General features: G+C 50.0%; 1 protein-coding gene and 1 pseudogene across 2 annotated transcripts; one reads left to right on the plus strand and one right to left on the minus strand.

The window, feature by feature from the left end:
• Positions 1 to 13,081, plus strand: part of LOC137348836 (zinc finger protein 420-like) — a 101,440-nt pseudogene that overhangs the window by 61,118 nt on the left and 27,241 nt on the right.
• On the minus strand, positions 1,234 to 9,312 carry LOC137349391 (zinc finger protein 229-like). Of its 2 annotated transcripts, none has more exons than XM_068014913.1 (2): positions 9,246 to 9,312; positions 1,234 to 3,326 (listed from the first exon to the last, which is right to left on the minus strand). In XM_068014913.1, the coding sequence occupies exon 2, from the start codon at positions 3,223 to 3,225 to the stop codon at positions 1,864 to 1,866; it is 1,362 nt and encodes a 453-aa protein (XP_067871014.1). In that variant the 5' UTR covers positions 3,226 to 3,326; positions 9,246 to 9,312; the 3' UTR covers positions 1,234 to 1,863. The 2 variants fall into 2 exon arrangements, 1 of the variants encoding a protein (XP_067871014.1); XR_010969372.1 differs by lacking the exon at positions 1,234 to 3,326 and adding an exon at positions 3,815 to 3,872 and having other exon boundaries at positions 9,246 to 9,297.

Below are 13,081 nucleotides of genomic sequence, written 5' to 3' on the forward strand. Positions count from 1 at the left end.
TAAAAGCAAAGTACACATAACAGTGTCCTTGTACGTGAATCACAGAAAGTTAACATGGACGTACAGCAAGCAATTCGGAAGGCAAATGGTATGTTAGCTTTTGTTACAAAGGGATTGGGGTATAAGGGTAAAGAAGTCTTACTACAATTATACAGGACATTGGTGAGGCCCCACCTGGAGCAGTGTGTGCAGTTTTGGTCTCCTTACCTAAGGAAGGACATACCACCATTGAGGGAATGCAATGAAGGTTCACTCGTCTGGTTCCTGGGATAAGGCGATTGTTCTATTTATTCATGGACTGTGAGTGTTACTGAAATGGCCAGCATTTATTGCCCATCCCTAATTGCCCCTGAGAAAGTGGTGGTGAGCTACCTCCTTGAATATAACTGAGTGTCTTGCTGGGCCATTTCATAGGGTAGTTAAGAGTCAACCACATTTCTGTGCATCTGGAGGACAGATCGGGTAAGGACGGCAAATTTCCTTCCCTGAAGGAAATTAGTGAACCAGGTGGGTTTTTAGGACAATGCGTAGTTTCATGGTCACCAATATTGATCCTCGCTTTTTAATTGCAGTGGTGGGATTTGAATTCATGTCTTGGCATCATTAGTCCAGGCCTCTGGATTACTAGTTGAATAACATAACCACTATTGTACAGCACCCCCACTCTGCTCCATCTCCTCCTATGAGGAGAGGTTGAGTAAACTAGGTCGATATTCCCTGAGGTTTAGAAGAATAAGATGTGATCTGACTGAGACATAAATTGTTAAGGGACTTGACCGGGTCGATGCTGAGAAAATGTTTCCCCTATCTGGGCAATCTAGAACACCGGGTCACAGTCTCAGGATAAGGGATCAGACATTTAGGACTGAAATGAGGAGAAATTTCTTCACTGAAAGGGTTGTGAATCTTTGGAATTGTCTTCCCCAGGGAGCAGTGGATGCTCAGTCATTGAGTATATTTAAGACAGAGATTGATAGATTTTTGGGTACTGAGGGAATTAAGGGATATGGGGATAGTCTGGGAAGGTGGAGTTGAGAAGATCAGCCATGATCTTGGTGAATGGCAGAGCAGGTTCGAAGGGCCGAATGGCCTCCTCCAGCTCCTATTTCTTATGTTCATTAAACCTCAGTCTGGTTCCTCTCGAGCTGCTGAGTGAGTGAATTAAATCTTTCTTGACAAATCACCAAGATACCAGATGACAAGTCATACCCGAAACATCATTTATTGGTTACAAATCACAACTTAGTTAAATCTGGACACACAGACACTTTATAAACATGGATAAACACATTTAAATGTAATCAGAGTTATCCAGCAGTTCAGCACTAATAGGGAGAGTATTTCACAAAACAAGTAACAAAGATTAACCAGACGACTCAGTGATCGACTGTAAATCAACACTAATGGATGCTGAGTATTAATTACAGCAGGGACCGGAGTCTGAGCTTATAAATTGGTGAGTTTACTTGAAGAGCAATTCCTTCACTATCTGACATGTTAACAGTTGTGAACAGCCTGTCTATCCAACAGCTCCAGTCTACGAGTGCTCAGAAACACAGAGCTTAAACAGCCTCATTTTTGAGCTGAAGAACAGACTTTCTCCTGTCAATATAGAGTTACAGGATTGGCCTGTGATCTGTTTATTGTTCATCTTTTGTTCAGTACATTGACTGAGTGGATTTAAATTGAAAATGAGGTTTGAAGACATGATGGTCTATTCACACATGAATGAGAGATGCTGTGGGGCAGACGCTCAGTCCAAGAGGAGCAACTGACATCAGAAATAAACCCCAACTGTCAGAATGAACATGGTTCAGTCTGGATATGATGAACAGCAGCAACAGCAGAATCCAACCCCTGTAATTATCTGTGAACTCGCTGGTGTGTCACCAGGTGGGATGACTGAGTAAATCTCTTCCGACACACGGAGCAGGTGAATGGCCTCTCCCCAGTGTGAACTCGCTGGTGCCTCAGCCGAGCGGATGAATTAGCAAATCCCTTCCCACACTCAGAGCAGGTGAATGGCCTCTCACCAGTGTGAACTCGCTGGTGTTTCACCAGCTTGGATGAAGTAGTGAATCCTTTCCCACACTCAGAGCAGGTGAATGGCCTCTCCCCAGTGTGAACTCGCTGGTGTACCAGCAGGGTGGATGAATGAGTAAAACCCTCCCCACAATCAGAGCAGGTGAATGGCCTCTCCCCAGTGTGAATTCGTTGATGTGCCAGCAGGTTCCATGACAGAGAGAATCTCTTCCCACACTCAGAGCAGGTGAATGGCCTCTCCCCAGTGTGAACTCGCTGGTGCATCAGTAGGGCGGATGAATGAATGAATCCCTTACCACATTCAGTGCAGGTAAATGGCCTCTCCCCAGTGTGAACTCGCTCGTGTGTGAGTAGGGCGGATGAATGAATGAATCCCTTCCCACACTCAGTACAGGTGAACGGCCTCTCCCCAGTGTGAATTCGCTGGTGTGTCAGCAGGATTGATAACTGAGTGAATCCCTTCCCACATTCTGTGCAGGTGAACGGCCTCTCCCCAGTGTGAACTCGCTGGTGCATCAGCAGGGTGGATGACTGAGTAAATCCCTTCCCACACTCAGTGCAGGTGAACGGCCTCTCCCCAGTGTGAACTCGCTGGTGCATCAGCAGGGTGGATGAATGAGTAAAACCCTCCCCACAATCAGAGCAGGTGAATGGCCTCTCCCCAGTGTGAATTCGTTGATGTGCGAGCAGGTTCCATGACAGAGAGAATCTCTTCCCACACTCAGTGCAGGTGAACGGCCTCTCCCCAGTGTGAACTCGCTGGTGTTTTAGTAGGGCAGATGAACGAATGAATCCCTTACCACACTCAGTGCAGGTAAATGGCGTCTCCCCAGTGTGAACTCGCTTGTGTGTGAGTAGGGAAGATGAATGAATGAATCCCTTCCCACACTCAGTGCAGGTAAATGGCCTCTCCCCAGTATGAACTCGTTGGTGTGCGAGTAGGGAGGATGAATGAGTGAATCCCTTCCCACACTCAGTGCAGATGAACGGCCTCTTCTCAGTTTGACTGTGTCGATGAGTTTCCAGCTCAGACGTGTAATTTAATTCTTTCTCACGGTCCCCACATTTCCACAGCTTCTCCCCAGTCTGACTACACTTGTGTACCGACAGGCCAGCTGATCGGCTGAAGCCTCGTCCACACACAGAACACGTGTACGGTTTCTCCACACGTTTTGCTTCCATGATCAAAGGCCGATGATATTCAGATCCTGATGAATCGAGTGACTGTCACATCTTGAGGTGATGTTTGAGTTTCCTTCCGCAAATCCTCCCTTTCTAATATCCTGTAACATGAAGTTACAACAGGAAAAAGGGAGTGAGAGAGAACCCACAAAAACACAAAGACAAGTTGTGAAATTGAGCTGAATGAATCTGGTATTTTGTGGGACCAGAACAGAGAGTGGGCGGGGCTTCAAGGTCCCAGTGACCAGGACAGAAAATCATTGACTCATTAATTTTATTCTCACTCTGCACACAGGGGCTGGAGAACTGAACCCAGCCACAGTAGAGGGAGGGAGAAAACTGGCAGAGGAGGAAAGAAATGGTGCAGATGGTGTCATGGGTTTGGATTTCAGCACAGGGAGGAGGGAGAGTGTGTGGGACTGCGATTTACAGCTTTGGGGAAACAAGAGGAATAAAATGTTCCATAGGATCTCGAATTGTCTGTTCTGAATTTCTATCCTGTACTGACAGTGATGACTTTTATTACCTCCTTTTACAGGGTATTAGGAGAGGATTTACACACATTGATTTGATGCTCACTCTGCACACAGGGGCTTTCGCACCATCTCTCCTGAAGGTGCTGGGGTCACTGTTTACATCCCACTGAACTGTAAGAAAGAATATCTTATTAGATGATATTAAAGATAGTATTATATTATCTTAATATAACGAGAGGCCGTTCACCTGCTCCATCTGTGGGAAGGAATTTAATCGATATCCAAAATGCTGAGACACCAGTGAGTTCACAAGTGACTGTAGCTGTTGCATTCTGTAATTATTGCTGCTGTTAATCACATCCAGGACTGAACCATATTCATTCTGACAGTGGGGTTTATATCTGCTGTGTTAATATTCTTTATAGCTGGGGTGGAGTTTAATATTCCAGCAATTGGTTTGCTTTACTTTGTAACTTTTACTCTTCAAATAAAGTAGCTCCCTTTGGGCTATTCTCAGGGTTTTGTGGGATGAAACCAAACAGTGATTTACTTGTACTTTTGGCAATTTTGTATATTATATTCACTGCTCACAATGAGATCTGTTCTACATTGGGAAGAGCAAACACAGATAGGGTGATCTCTTTGAGAAACATCTCCATTGAGTCTGAAAGCATGTTCCTGGGTTTCCAGTCACTTCCCATTTTAATTCTCCGTCCCACTCCCATTCTGACCTCTCTGTCCTCGGCCTCCTGCCCTGTTCCAATGAAGCTCAATGGGAGCTCGAGGAACAGGACTTGACAACCTTCCGGACTCAACATTGAGTTCAGCAGTTTCTGTAACAACAGACAGTTGTCAGGATCTGGAACGCTCCACCTGAAAAAGGTGGTTGAACCTGATTCTATCAGTCATTTTAAAAGGGAGTTGACAGGTATTTGAGAATGAGGAACTTACAGGCTTACAAACACCAAGTGGGTGTGTGGGACTAAGCACAACTGCTCTTTCAAAGGGCCAGCACAAGCACAAAGGGTTGAATGGCCTCCTTCTGTGCTGTAAATTTCTATGATTCTAGGAGTTGGCCATTTAGCCCCTCGAGCCTGTTCCACCAGGAAATGAGATCATGGTTGATCTGTGATCTAACTCTATATACCCGACTTTGTCCCATTTCCATGAATACCTTTGGTTAACAAAGATCTATCAATGTCAGATTTAACATTAACATTGATCTCGCATCAACTGCTGTTTGTGGAAGAGAGTTTAAAATTTCTACCACCTTTTGTGTGTAGAAATGTTTCCTAACTTCACTCCTGAAAGGTCTGGCTCTAACTTTTACTCTACGCCTCCTAGTTCGACACTCCAGAACATCCAGCCCATGGGCCAGAATCCAGCCTGTCAATGGTATCCATCGCACCTGACAATGGTTACAGCTCCTTTACCAACATGGCGGAGACACGTCACTGCACATGTCCTCCTTTCCCAAGATGACAGACAAGCTTCCGTACCTGACATTTTGGCTCCTTTAGTGAGATGGCGGTGCGCGGGCTGAGCTGCTTCTCTGCTGGCGCTTCCCGCCCAAACTCCATATCCAGTGCAGCCTTCCCGGCCGTGAGCTCAGGACCCAGGCCAAGCACTGGCTCTGCCTGCGTATGTACTCAGCCTGGGCCTCAGGCTCTTCATCACCATCTAAGGAGGTGCAGGCCCAGCAGCAAGGTGCAGTGGTAACCAGGCCCTGGGAGCAGGCTGCCGGGGTGACCGGGCCCTGGGAGCAGGGTGCCAGGGCCCTGGGAGCAGAGCAGAGAGACAGAGGCCGGCAGACATGGAGCGAGAGAGAGAGCGGGGGAGGGAGGGAGAGGGAGAGAGGGCGGGGGAGGGAGAGGGGGCGGGGGAGGGAGAGGGGGCGGGGGAGGGAGAGGGAGCGGGGGAGGGAGAGGGAGCGGGGGAGGGAGAGGGAGCGGGGGAGGGAGAGGGAGCGGGGGAGGGAGAGGGAGCGGGGGAGGGAGAGGGAGCGGGGGAGGGAGAGGGAGCGGGGGAGGGAGAGGGAGAGGGAGAGGGGGAGGGAGAGGGAGCGGGGGAGGGAGAGGGAGCGGGGGAGGGAGAGGGAGCGGGGGAGGGAGAGGGAGCGGGGGAGGGAGAGGGAGCGGGGGAGGGAGAGGGAGCGGGGGAGGGAGAGGGAGCGGGGGAGGGAGAGGGAGCGGCAGAGGGAGCGGGAGAGAGAGCGGGAGAGGGAGAGAGAGCGGGAGAGGGAGAGAGAGCGGGAGAGGGAGAGAGAGCGGGAGAGGGAGAGAGAGCGGGAGAGGGAGAGAGAGCGGGAGAGGGAGAGAGAGCGGGAGAGGGAGAGAGAGCGGGAGAGGGAGAGAGAGCGGGAGAGGGAGAGAGAGCGGGAGAGGGAGAGAGAGCGGGAGAGGGAGAGAGAGCGGGAGAGGGAGAGAGAGCGGGAGAGGGAGAGAGAGCGGGAGAGGGAGAGAGAGCGGGAGAGGGAGAGAGAGCGGGAGAGGGAGAGAGAGCGGGAGAGGGAGAGAGAGCGGGAGAGGGAGAGAGAGCGGGAGAGGGAGAGAGAGCGGGAGAGGGAGAGAGAGCGGGAGAGGGAGAGAGAGCGGGAGAGGGAGAGAGAGCGGGAGAGGGAGAGAGAGCGGGAGAGGGAGAGAGAGCGGGAGAGGGAGAGAGAGCGGGAGAGGGAGAGAGAGCGGGAGAGGGAGAGAGAGCGGGAGAGGGAGAGAGAGCGGGAGAGGGAGAGAGAGCGGGAGAGGGAGAGAGAGCGGGAGAGGGAGAGAGAGCGGGAGAGGGAGAGAGAGCGGGAGAGGGAGAGAGAGCGGGAGAGGGAGAGAGAGCGGGAGAGGGAGAGAGAGCGGGAGAGGGAGAGAGAGCGGGAGAGGGAGAGAGAGCGGGAGAGGGAGAGAGAGCGGGAGAGGGAGAGGGAGAGAGAGCGGGAGAGGGAGAGGGAGAGAGAGCGGGAGAGGGAGAGGGAGAGAGAGCGGGAGAGGGAGAGGGAGAGAGAGCGGGAGAGGGAGAGGGAGAGAGAGCGGGAGAGGGAGAGGGAGAGGGAGAGAGAGCGGGAGAGGGAGAGGGAGAGAGAGAGAGAGCGGGAGAGGGAGAGGGAGAGGGAGCGGGAGAGGGAGAGGGAGAGGGAGCGGGAGAGGGAGAGGGAGCGGGAGAGGGAGAGGGAGAGGGAGAGGGAGCGGGAGAGGGAGAGGGAGAGAGAGCGGGAGAGGGAGAGGGAGAGAGAGCGGGAGAGGGAGAGGGAGAGAGAGCGGGAGAGGGAGAGGGAGAGAGAGCGGGAGAGGGAGAGGGAGAGAGAGCGGGAGAGGGAGAGAGAGCGGGAGAGGGAGAGAGAGCGGGAGAGGGAGAGGGAGAGAGAGCGGGAGAGGGAGAGGGAGAGAGAGCGGGAGAGGGAGAGGGAGAGAGAGCGGGAGAGGGAGAGGGAGAGAGAGCGGGAGAGGGAGAGGGAGAGAGCGCGGGAGAGGGAGAGGGAGAGAGCGCGGGAGAGGGAGAGAGAGCGGGAGAGGGAGAGAGAGAGGGAGAGAGAGCGGGAGAGGGAGAGAGAGCGGGAGAGGGAGAGAGAGCGGGAGAGGGAGAGAGAGAGAAAGCGCGGGGATATGGGGAAGAGAGAGAGAGCGCGGGGGGGAGAGAGAGAGAGAGAGCGAGAGAGAGACGCAGTGGTTAGAACTGCAGCCTCACAGCTCCAGGGTCCTGGCTTCGATTCTGGGTACTGCCTTTGCAGAGTTTGCAAGTTCTCCCTGTGACCGCGTGGGTTTTCGCTGGGTGCTCCGGTTTCCGCCCACAGCCAAAGACTTGCAGGTTGATAGGTAAGTTGGCCATTGTAAATTGCCGCTGGTGTAGGTCGGTGGTAGGGAATATGGGGTTACTGTAGGGTTAGTGTCAATGGGTGGTTGTTGCTTGGCACAGACTCGGTGGGCCAAAGGGCCCGTTTCAGTGCTGTATCTCTAAATAAAATAGAGAGAGCAGGAGACAGGGAGAGTGCGAGATCAAGATCTCTCCTCACAAATGGAATCTATCTGGAATTCTCTGCATCGCTACATCAAGTGTGCAGGCAGACAATGTCTGCTACTGCAAGCAAAAACCATGCCAGGTAACTCACTAAATCAGTGTTCAACATAGAGTTGGGAAAGTAAGTTAATACATCAGTTTCCTCATTTAAAGCTTATTCACAAAAATGCACATTATTGTTATTTTGAGTAACAGTAAAATAAATTTCTAATACCTTTACCTTTCCGAAAGTTGTTCACCTCCAGCCCCCTATGTAGGACAACATTTAGAATGTTGCCCCTAATGCATAAAGGCTGGACACTCCTGATCTATACTATCAGTTCTAACATCCTGAAAATTTCCAGGTTGTCAGAAGGGATAGAGAGAGGCAATAAATGCTTAATGGCACAGATCTAAAGAGCGTGCAGGGACAGAGGGACCTGGGGGTTTATATGTATAGATCATTGAAGGTGGCAGGACATATTGAGAACAGTTAGCAAATAATATGGAATTTTGGGCTTGATAAATAGAGGTATTGAGTGCAAAAGCAGGGAAGTTAAGGGGAACTTTTATAAAACTCTGGTTCATCCAGTTCTGATCACCACACTTTAGGAAGGATGGGAAGGTCCTTGAGAGGGTGTCGAAGAGATTTACCAGAATGGTTCCAGGGATGAGGGAATTTAGCTACAAGGAGAAGCTGGGATTGTTCTCCTTGGAACGCGGGACTGGGAGCTACTTACTGGGGGTGTGGAGGCCAACACCGGATATTTCTGAAGCCTCCCTGCACATCCACCAGCTTCATTCCTCCCCTGCACTCGGCGATTTCTCACCCACTGAGGATCTGACACGACTGCTTCCGTCCAGCTCGAGCACCTTCACTGCCTTTGATTCTGTGAGCAACTCGTGCAATAAAACAAAAGCAAAGTCCTGCAGATGCTGGAAATCTGAGAGAAAAGGAGAAAATGCTGGAAATACTCAGCAGGTCTCTGTGAAGAGAGAAACATATTTAATGTTTCAGGCACATCAAACAGCTGGTGCCTGCAGCCTGGAACTCGGAGTGGGAGAAGGAGGAAGAATGAGGAGAGACAATATAGTCCAACATTCACAGCAACCTACAATCCACCGACATTACCGGGATAGGGAGACAGAGTTTAGAAACACTCAGCAACACGACTCCAGTAAAAGATCCCAGGAGGAAAAGGGGGAGCAGTGTGTGTACCTGCCCTGATATCCCCCTCCCCAGGCCTGTCAGTCAAACCCCCCACTCCTCCCAGTCCACAGCTCAGCCTATCAGCTTCCTGCACCTTGAGCCAGCCCTGCCCAGGTGTGGCCCAGTCCAAGGGGAGTCTTTGTGGAACCAGGGAGTGGGGGAGGGGGAACCTCCTGCCCTGTGCTGTGTCCCAAATGGTTCCTCCCTCCCTCCAGGCCCCTTTATAACTGAGCTCAGTTTCCCGCAGCTGCCGCCCGCTCGGTGCAAACACAGGACCGGGAGTTTGTTATTGGGGGTGTTGAGGCCTACACCGGGTGTTTCTTAAGCCTCCCCGCCCACCAGCCGCCACTTACCGGCTGCAGAAACGTCTCTCCGGCGCCTTCACCCTCTGGCTTCAAACACTGGTCTGCAATGCGCCTGCGCACCCGGGACTTAATCTCTGACCTCACAATGTCTGGGTGATTAACAGCAGCTCCGGACCAATTGGAAAAGGGGGCGGGACAGGAGGACAGATTCTGCGCAGTTCCTCCCTCATTTGCTTCTCTTTGAAAGCCCGAGGATGAATCTATCAGCATCCGGGACCTGTCAGCCCGCAGCTCCATTAGTTCCTTTTCATAAAACTGTCTCATTCCCTTTGAAATGTTTCAATTAAACCTGCCTCCACCACACTCTCAGACAGTGCATTCCACACATTAACCACTCGCTGGGTGGAAAAGTTTTTCCTCATGTTATTTTTGTTTCTCTTCACAATTACTTTAAATCTGTTCCCTCTCGTCCTCCATCCTTTCACCAGTGGGAACAGTTTCTCTCCATCTACTCTCTTTGACCTGATGCCATGAGACATCATGGGGTCCGGAGCCCATGTTGAGGACGTCTCGGGCAACTCCCTCCTGACTGTATAACACTGTGCCGTCACCTCTGCTGGGTCTGTCCTGCTGGTGGGACACCTAGGGATGGTGATGTCAGTGTCTGGGACATTGTCTCTAAGGTATGATTCTCTGTCCAGACCTCTCATGATTTTGAATACCTCGACCAAATCACCTCTCAGCCTTCTCTTCAAGGAAAACAGCACACTTTTTCTTGATCGTAATCTCTACCTCTTTTATAATCCAGGGAGCTCTGGATTTATTTGCCTTACGTTTCCACTTCGAGGTAACATATGTTAACTGTGCCCGAACTGTATTTTTTTTTGAAGGTAACGCATTGTTCAGCTATCAGGTTTCCTGGCAACTTTTGAATCTCACTTATTCAGCCAGCTCCATTCTTACGCCATTGAAGTTGTCTTTCCCCCAGTTAATTACTGTTTCTCTGGATTGTTCTTTGTCCTTTTCAATAGTCAGCCTAAATCTTTTGCCTTCTGAGGCAAAACAATGGCATGGTGAAAATGTCACTGAACAAGTAATCCAGTGGCCCAGGCCAATGCCCTGGGGAGACAGGTTCAAATTCCACCACGGCAGCTGGTGGCATTTGAATTCAATTAATTAATAAGTTCAATTAATTAATAGAAAAAATCTGGAATTAAGATATCTAGTCGCAGAAATAGTGCCGCGAAACTATCATCGATTGTCGTAAAAACCCATCTGGTTCACTAATGTCCTTACCAGGTCTGGAATACATGTGACTCCAGACCCACAGCAATGTGGTTGGCTCTTAACTGCCCTCTGAAATGGCCTAGCAAGCCACTCAGTTGTTAGGGGCAATTAGGGATGGGCAGCAAAGGCTGGCCTTGCCAGCGATGCCCACATCCCATGAAAGAATTAAAATACAATCTCAGGGAGTGGATGTCAGGGTGGCTGGAAATGAGTAATTATGAGATTGTCTGTTGCCTTCTTTAATCTTGACAAATATATGAATAGGAAGGGAATAGAGGGAATAAAAACAAGAAATGCTGCAACCACTCAGCAGGTCTGGCAGCACCTGTGAAAGGAGAAGCAGAGTGAACATTTCGGGTCAGTGACCCTTCTTCGGAACCTTAGGGTCACTGACCCGAAACGTTAACTCTGCTTCTCTTTTCACAGATGCTGCCAGACCTGCTGAGCTGTTCCAGCATTTCTTGTTTTTATTTCAGATTTCCAGCATCCACAGTATTTTGCTTTAATTTTCGGGAATAGAGGGATATGGGCCCCGGAAGTGCAGAAGGTTTTAGTTTAGGCAGGCATCAAGATCGGCGCAGGCTTGGAGGGCTGAATGGCCTGTTCCTGTGCTGTTCTCTGTTGATACAATGATCAATCTCCCCTACTGATACTTGATCCACTTGGACCACCTCATTCTCAAGAACCAGGTCGAGGAATGCCTCCTTTCTCATTAGACGAGCAACACACTGCTGTGTAAAATTTTCCTGAACAACTCGAGGAACACTTGTCCCTCACTGCCCTTTACACTACTACTATCCCACTATATGTTTGAATAATTAAAGTCCCCCATTATAACTACCCTATAATTTTTGCACCTCTCTGTAATTTCCTTGCATTATTTTTCCTCCACGTTCTTCCCACTAGCTGGTGGCCTATAGACAACACTGAGCAATGTAAATGCACCTTTTTTGTTCCTTCGTTCTAGCCAAATTGATTCTGTTCTGGACACCAATGGGACATCCTTTTTCTCCAACACTGCAATGTTCTCATTAATCAATACTCCGCCACCCCTTTCCCTTTCCTGAACACCTTGTATCCAGGAATATTTAACACCCAGTCCTGCCCTTCTTTGAGTCATGTCTCTGTTCTCGCCACAAGATCATATTTGCACATGGCAATCTGCACATGTACCTCACCAATCTTATTAACCACACTCTGTGCATTCACATACATACACATTAACACTGATTTAGACTTTATTACTTTCTCCCTGACTCTGATCCCACCTGAGAACTTGCTATTCCCACTCAAGTGCTATCTATCTCCCCCAGTATTCTGTGCACCTTGGTGTTCTGTCTGATATTTTCCCTGGTTGCCATACCCCTGACAAGTTACCAGTTTTGCTTCCCTCCAATTGGAACTCCCTCTCAGGTTTCCATCCCCTTACCAATCTAGTTTAAACCCGCCCCAACAGCACGAGTAATCTCCCTGTGAGGATATTAGTCCCAGTCCTACTAAGAAGCAACCCGTCCATCTTGTACGGGTCCCACCTGCCCCTGCACGAGTCCCAGTGCGTCAGAAATCTGATGTCGTCCCTCCCACACCAGTTCTCCAACCACCTGTTCAATCGGTCAATTCTTGTATTCCCATGCTCACTTGCACATGGGAGTAGGAGTAATCCTGAGATAACTGCTTTTGAGGCCCTGCTTTTTTAATCTCCTTCCTAGTTCCCTAAAATTTGTTGTCAGGACCTCATTTACCCTTTCCATCTATGTTAATGGTGCCAACGTGGACCACGACCTCTGGCTGTTGACCTTCCCCCAGATAAATGTCCTGTAGCCGTTCCGTGACATCCTTGATCCTGGCACCAGGGAGGCAACACACCATCCTGGAGTCCAACCTACGGCTGCAGAAAGACTTCTGTGTTCCCCTGACTAATGAATGCCCCATCACGACTGCTCTTCCACTCTTCCTCCTCCCCTCTTGTGCAGCTGAGCCACCTGTGGTGCCAAAAACATGGCTCTGTCTGCACTCCTCTGAGGAACCATCACCCTCACCAGTATCCAAAATGGAAAGCCGATTATCAAGTGAGATCATATCAGGGGACTCCTGCACTACCTGCCTGGTTCTCTTAGACTGTCTGTCGGTTACCCATTCCTTATCCTCTTTCATGCTTCTAACCTGTGGTGTGATCACCTCCCTAAACCTGCTATCCATGTCGTTCTCTGCACAGTGACTCCAGCCACTGCTCGAGATCCAAACCCTAGAGCTCAAGCTTGTGCAGCCGGTGACACTTCCTGCAGATGTGTTTGTCTAGGACACATGGTGCGTCCACGACATCCCACATGTCACAAGCTGTGCTTTGTACTCAGCCAAGCTGCCGTGCCAGACCTTAACTTAACCGACTATTTAGAAGGAGAATATCTGACCAGTTACTCACCAACCAGCTCCTTCCACTGCACAGAAACAAGAACCAAATACTGGAGGACTGAAAAAGTAGAAAAAAAAGGAGCACCTCCTCTCCCCTTCACTGAACTCACCACTCAGCAAACACATACCTCCAGACTCTGTTTACAATCTGCACTCCTTATCAATCTTTTAGTCATTCTTTACTG

Source organism: Heterodontus francisci, chromosome 34 (genome assembly GCF_036365525.1).
Source record: "Heterodontus francisci isolate sHetFra1 chromosome 34, sHetFra1.hap1, whole genome shotgun sequence".
NCBI lineage: Eukaryota > Metazoa > Chordata > Chondrichthyes > Heterodontiformes > Heterodontidae > Heterodontus > Heterodontus francisci.

What these genes read in the sequence shown, in the direction of transcription:
- LOC137349391 (XM_068014913.1), bottom strand. Translation starts at nt 3,225, where the DNA reads ATGGAAGCAAAACGTGTGGAGAAACCGTACACGTGTTCTGTGTGTGGA.